We start from the raw sequence: 7,244 nt of genomic DNA on the forward strand, positions 1-7,244 counted from the left end.
TAAAGTGGAGTGGCCAGGGATAAAACCCCAGGCCCCTCTCAGCACTGAGTTTTTCGTTTAAGCAGTCCACCCACAAGTCTGGGGGGAAATGAAATGCAAGCTTAAGAGAATGTGTATTTTGAAGAGAGCTTTCACTTCACAGTTTTCATTTCCCTTCCCCTTCCCTGAACAAATATCTAACGATAGCTGTTTACTAGAGCCAGGAAATAAAATGATAAAATATTTCACCTTTCTCTCTACCCAGTGCGTGCAAGCACACACACAGAGAGTCTTATGCCCAAGATTAAGGACTAACCTACACTCACAAATCTTCCTCCTATTACTAAGAACACACTGGGACAAGATTAAGTCACATACAAAAGTCAAATACCCCATAGTTACTGACGAGTTCTTAAGCTCAGAAACTGAGCTTAGCTTTTTGAAAGTCATGGGCTCCTTTAAAAAGCTAGTGACCTGCTCTGGTGGCTTAGTGGCAAGAAGCTGCAACTGCAATCTCAGAGATGCACGGTTCGAATCCACCAGATGCTCTACTGGAGAAGGAGGAACAATCTCCTCCTGTACCTGTCAGATCTGATTTGACGGTACACTCAAAAAATAATGAAATAAAATAATTTTTTTAAAAAAAGCTAATGACCTGGCCAGAAGCTGCACTGCAATCTCAGAGGTACATGGTTCAAATCCACCAGATGCTCTGCTGGAGAAGGAGGAATAATCTCCTCCTGTATCAGTCAGCTCTGATTTGACGGTACACACAAAAATAATGAAATAAAATAAAATTTTTTTTAAAAAAGAACCTTGTTAAAAAAAAAAAGCTAATGACCACAAAGGGTCTTTGTCCCAGACAATGCCCGAAAGGACCTACAATTTCCTATACAGCTGAGTAGCTCCAAGCAGTGTCAGTACCCTGTTCATCAGCTTCTCGGAGGGATCTCTGTGAACTCACTAAGTGAAGCACTATTCATCTAAGCAATTTGGCTTTGCTCATGGCAGAGAAGGTGAGGACGGTGCAGGTCACCATGCATCATCGTCGATGACACCTAACAGCATGGTGGCTTACAGAAAGTGCATGGCTCTTGACAAAGAATAAAAAAGTCTCACCAAAACAGCAGAAGGTGGGATATTTCTTCCCAAGTAAAAATGCCTTACAAGACCAAATGCAAAAAGGGCTGCACAATCCCAATACAGGAGCTCATGACAGGCTAACATTTAAACATCAGATCCAGGAATCCGAGAGAAAATGATGATAACCATCACGATGCTATAGTGATCTCTCATGTGCCAGACACTACTTAATTTTCCTTAGGATGGGGGGAAAACCAAACCAAACAAACCTAGCATCAGATCAGTTGGCACTGCACTGATTTTTTACTCTCAACAACCCTGTGTATATGAGAGTAGAACTGCACACAGGGGTAAACCACAGGGGTTTTAATGACTGATTTTTCAACAGTAGATTGCCAAGCCTTTCTTCCTAGGTGCCTCTGGGTAAATGCAAACCAAACTTTAGGTTGGTAGTTAAGTGTGTTAACCATTTCCACCATCCAGGGACACTTGCGTGAATCCACGGGTGTCACAGATCCCTGAAAAGTGCCATAAAAATCAAAAGCTATTATAAAACTGCTGGAATTTGGGCTTGGTCTGTTTTCCTGCCAGCGGTGGCCGATGTATTTTCTCCCCCAGCCTCCGTCATCCAGCCTCTACAATGTGAAAATACTATGGGCGGAAGTCTTTCATGTGATCCCATAGACTGCGTGTAATAACTAAGCACAAGTTTCCACCCCCAGCGTATAGGGGGAAAGAGATGAAGAGACCTAGAATCACATCATTGCCGAGTAAAGGAGCTGAAGTCATGAGGTCATGCTTTAGCTTCCATTCAAGCTTTACAGCAAAGGGTATGAGGTGCAAAAATATATACCATGAAATTGGAAGAATCTGGTCTGGGAAACAGTGTATTCAAATTTTGTAAATAAACTAGTATAATTAAAAAAAAAAAACCAGTGCTGGAATTGGCACTGTATTTTCGGTTAAATGGCTTGTCCAAGTCTAGTAAAGGGAAGAGCTGGGGCTCTGATCCTTCTGATGTTTTTGATTTGTTCCGAGCAGGCCATCCAGAATCAGGGCTGGGTTTTAAATTAGTTTTCGAATTCATTTTCTCGATGAAGCCCAAAACAAACAGGAGGGCTCTCTGAGCCTACAAAGAGATGCAACTGTGATACTTACGGATCTAATTTTACAGTTTGTAAAACAGGCCAAGGGAACTGGACACTCTACTTACCACTGCCTTGGACTGCCTTTGCAGCCTTGAAGCTCTGCTAGAAACTGCTCCCTGTGGGTTTGTCTGAGAACTATTAGCAGCACCAAGTGAAGAGGCACGTCCACATGGTCTTTCTGAGAGCTGATCTGTGAAAAGAGAAAAAGGAAGCCGCTCAAGCTAGAAAAACCTCCAACATAACACAGTCTTTTAACAGAGATCATGAACATTATCAAAAGCAACTGGGCCAGAGTGCTAACTGCCGTCACTTTGAACACGCCAAGTAGATTTCATTCCACCCTCCCGGTCTGGTGACTAACTTCTTTTCCGGAATCTTACTGGTCATTGCTCTCCAGTAGAATGAAAAACAGCTACAGAACCACATTTTCTCTTAACCCATTTCCTACAACTCTTCCCTCCTGAACCAGTTGCAATCGTCTGCCCTGTTATCCCAGGCAGAACTATATTGAGTACCAAACAGCTGTTTGTGGCTCCTATTACTTTGAAATATTTCAGATTTCTCTCTTTGCTGTTGGGCCGGTTAAGTGAATGGTTTCTTTTCTCATTCACATGTAGCAAATCTGCATTGTATGCAAAATGGAAAATCTCCTCCTAGGGGTCTGGGGGTTGTGTTTTCATGAGTTTAAGGGGAGTGGGGGAGGAAGAATGCTAATGAGAATGCCAGTGTCCCAGAAAACTGTAATCTTGATCCTAGAAAGGTTATTTTTTTTAAAAAAACCAAACTTAAGAATATACTCTTCCTTCAAACATTCAAAAATGTGATTTAAAAACACGATCAGATCAGGCCGAGCTGAGCTGGGTGTTTCAGTATGCAGAAAGCAAGCATAATAAAGCGGGGAATTGGCTCCTTCACAAATTCAAATGAGGGTTTCTCTCCCCTCCATTCATTTTTAAAACATATAAACTGCAAAAGTCTAAAGCCCAAACAGTCCCTAGGCGACACGCTCAGTATCCAAGTAATTTCCTTGATGCTGTGGGTTTTAACTTTCACCTCCTTGTATTTTTATAAATATCTGTGGCTAGGGAAGAAGACTATAAAACTTGCTAGAGGAGTTTGGCAAAGGAACGTATAATTTGCGTGGCATCATGTTAGAATTACACGGCCCTCCCTGCCCAGATCTGGATACTTGTCGTGTGTGTTAAATATAGTTTCTTGAATTAGCTGTGCTTTCTGCTCAAAGCCTTGCAATAGCTCAAAAGCATTTCCCCCCCCCAAAAAAAAAATCAAAAGAACAACCTCAGAGAAGTATTTTTACATTTATTGTTATTATATGCAGCTCTTTTGACTAACAGTTATAATTACTTGATCACTTCCTAAATGCTGCATCTTATTTGGCACTTGATTATATTGTCTGCTCTTGTTTTTGAATTGTTTCACGTGGGGAAGTTGCATCTCCCTAAATAGACTGTCATTTTCTCCCAGGCAGGAGCACAACTTACACTTCCTTTGTAGCACCTGGCAGTGCTGGGGCCACAGCCAGCTGACTTTCTACACACCAGGGGAGCTGAGGGCCCTGCCCCAAGCATCCTTGAGTCCACTGGACGTGACTTTGAATAACATTTCTGTGACTTACTGTGGGGCAACTGTGGTCTTGAGTTTTCCTTATCTGTAATATGGACCTAAAAATAATACCTACCCTCAAGGTTATTGCAAAGACTGAGTGAGGCCACCCGTGGCCCTTACGACAGCCTTGATCCACGAAAAAGGTGCAAAGTATCAAAAAAAAAAATAAAAGTTCTGTCATAAATATATATGTAACAGGAAGCTCTGGTGGACTAATGGGTAAAGAGTTGCGCTGATAACCCAAAGGCAAATGGTTCTAATCCACCAGTTGCTCCATGGGAGAAAGATGGACAATCTTAGCTTGTACAATGTTTGCTGTTGTTGTTGCTGTGTACCGCAGAGTTGGAACCAACCCATAGCTGACCCTCTGGTGGGTTTTTAAAGGCTTTTAATCTCATGGGAGGAGATTGGCCATCCTTCTCCTGCAGAGCAGCTAGTGGATTTGAACTGTGTGCCTTCAGGATTGTAGCACATTTCCTTACCACTAGGCCACCAGAACAATGCTAAAACAGTAAGTCACAACTAAGAATTGGTTCCAACTTGATAGCACATAACAACAGCAAAAATATATTTATATGTAACAATAAGTTTCATGTTTTAATCATTCTTAAGTGCAAAATCCAGTGGCAATAATGACATTCTTCATATTGTGCCAACATCAACAAACACTATTTCCAACAGTTCTTCACCTCAAACAGAAAAGGAGTACCCTTTCAGCAAGAACATCCATTTTCTCCTGCATTTGGCCCCTGCTCTCACTCACAAGGCCGTCGAGTCGGAACCGAACCATAACTGACCCTCCAGCAGGTTTTCAGAAGGCGTACATCACACAGGAGGAGATTCCCCAGCTTTCTCCCTCAAAACAGCTGGTGGATTTGAACTGCGTGCCTTTAGGTAGGCAGTGAAACTCCTTCCTCATGAGGCCAGCAGAGCTCCCTAATAAACGTGTGTCTATTCATTTGCCTATCCTAGATACCTCATATGTGTGGAACTGCACACTCTCCCTTTTGCATCTGGCTTATTTCACTAGGCATGACATTTTCAGAGTTCACCCAGTTGCAGCATGCATCAGAACTGCATTGATCTCAATGGCTGAGAAATGTTCTATGTGCACGTATTTCACATTTTTGTTCATCCACTCAGCTGCTGATAGATGCTTGAGTTATTTCCAGAGGGTTCAATCCATTTCAACCATGATTCCTATCATCCGGCTCTGAGTAAGATGCTATCTATAAAAGATGCTGCAATCTTAAAAGAAGCAGGTTGCTATATGTTTCTCCCACAGACTGGCTAGTGGGTTGGAATCACTAATCTCTCAGGTGAGCTCAACCACTGCACTACTAGGGTTCCCTCCATGGGAAAAGGCCATGTGGAAAACTATGAGGGGGGAAAAAAAAGTCTTGTCGCTAGTGGGGAAGGGGAAGTTGTGACTATATTTTGTAAACTCTATTAAAAGGGGAACTGGACTTTTCCTTTATATTTTTCTGTCCTGTTATAGTCATGTAGTTTAGTCAATAGCTCTGAATGAAACAATTTATTTGTTCTTGTTTTCTTAAGGACATTAGAATGGTATCTGCGGGAAATCCACTGATTTCAAGTTCCAAACGGTGTCAGAGGCCATAATCTTCATAGATGTGAACTGCCACATCTTTCTCGCATGACATTTTTGGTCACAAAAACCCACCCTCAAACCCATTGCTGTTGAGTCCAAATTGCCTCGTAACTGACTGTCCAGTGGCTTTTTAGAGGCTGTATATCACACAGGAGGACACTGCTGATCTTTCTCCCACAGAGCAGCTAGTGGATTCAAACCATCTGCCTTTGAGTTGACAGCACCACTCCTTACCCACTAGGCCACCAGGGCTCCATGACATTTGTGGCAGGCATATTTAAATGTTAAGTCATTTTTTAAAAATTCAAATGTTTGACACTTACTAGAGTTTATGTGCTGGAGAGGGAGAAAATTTGTATCAAATCCTAACAATTCCCTCGTCATGATTGGTTCCTGGGGTGATCAGAAATACATGATTCCAATAATTTTACTCAGACCTTGGAAATCACAAGCCTCTGCTTACCTTCTGTTGCTTTGCTGACAGCTAACAGAGTGCTCAAGACCTTGGCGAAATTGACCCCTGAATAAAGGTCTTCAGGATCAAACACCTATGAGAAAGGAAAATTGAAACTGTAAGTGTTCAACTCGTAGCAACAACCAACAAAAGTATCAAAAGGCCACTTCCTCCAGTGCTCAGGAGAAAAAGTGTAAAAGCAAGACGGGAGCTGCTGTATACCTCTGGGAGAAATGAAAGCAGCAGCTGAGCCGCCTAATGGTATGTGGCGGGCCCTGGGTGAGTCAGAGAGAAACAGTGATGGGAAATGAAAGCTGAGCGGGAGAGCGCGCCCACCAGGAAGCAGTGTGCAGTGCAGGCTCAGAGCCACTCTTTGGGACCTGTTGTTTGCTGTTGGATGCCACTGAGTCAACTACCACTCATAGCAACCGTATGAACAACAGATCTAACCCTTGCCCTACCCAAAATTTCCATCAGGCTCAAGCCCACTGTTACAGTCACCGTGTCAATCCATCTCATTGAGAGTCTTCCTTTTACTGACCCTCCACCTTTCCAAGCACGATGTCTCTGTCCAAGCACTGGTTCCTCGTGGCAAAGAGTCCCAAGTAGGTGACGTGAACTTTCACTATCCTTGCCTCTAAGGGGCAACCTGGTTGCACATCCACCAGGTCAGACTTGTTTGTTCTTTTGGCAGGGCATGGGATATTCAGTACTCTTCTCAAACACCGTAATTTAAAGGCATCGCTTCTTCTTTGCTCACCCTTACTCATTGTCCAACTTTCAGATGCATACCTACCAAGCAATTTTAAAAACTGGGACTTGGATCAGGCCCACCTTAGTCTTTAAAATGACATTCTTGCTCTTCAAAACTTTGGAGAGGTCCTAAGCAGCAAATTTTCCCAATGCAACCTGTCTTTTGATTTCTTTTTTTTTTAATTTCTACTAGTTTATTTACAAAATTTGAATACAAATTCAAACAAATTCTTTCCATTTCCCTCGCCCCACCGCACCCAGTTTTTTGATTTCTTGACCGCTGGAACCAACGATGTTGATGGTGGATCCAAGCAAGAGAAATTACTGACAATTTCAATATTTTCTCCACCTAGTATGATGCTGCCTATTGGTCCAGCGGTGATGATTTGTTTTCTTGATGTTGAGATGTAATCCACATTGACAGCTGTTCTCTTCGATCTTCTTCAGTAAGTGCTCCAAGTCCTCTTCATTTTCTGCAATCAGGGTTGAGTCACCTGCATAATACAGGCTGTTATTCACAGTCCAGTTACAGGAAACTCAGGTGTCTGGGTTTCAGTGATTGCCCAGCATTTGCCCCCACCCCCACCCC

The 7,244-nt window shown here is 42.7% G+C and overlaps 1 protein-coding gene across 1 annotated transcript in view; it reads right to left on the bottom strand.

The window, feature by feature from the left end:
* The window catches only part of ARHGEF6 (Rac/Cdc42 guanine nucleotide exchange factor (GEF) 6), a 157,682-nt gene that overhangs the window by 93,690 nt on the left and 56,748 nt on the right, over positions 1-7,244 (bottom strand). The window contains exons 3-4 of the mRNA XM_006881824.1: positions 5,912-5,996; positions 2,276-2,400 (exon numbers count right to left, since the gene is read on the bottom strand). Of these exons, the coding sequence (XP_006881886.1) occupies positions 2,276-2,400; positions 5,912-5,996 (210 nt within the window). The remainder of the gene's footprint in view (positions 1-2,275; positions 2,401-5,911; positions 5,997-7,244) is intronic.

The sequence above is a fragment of the Elephantulus edwardii genome, unplaced genomic scaffold, assembly GCF_000299155.1.
Source record: "Elephantulus edwardii isolate Elephantulus edwardi_28Jun2011 unplaced genomic scaffold, EleEdw1.0 scaffold00016, whole genome shotgun sequence".
Taxonomy (NCBI): Eukaryota; Metazoa; Chordata; class Mammalia; order Macroscelidea; family Macroscelididae; genus Elephantulus; species Elephantulus edwardii.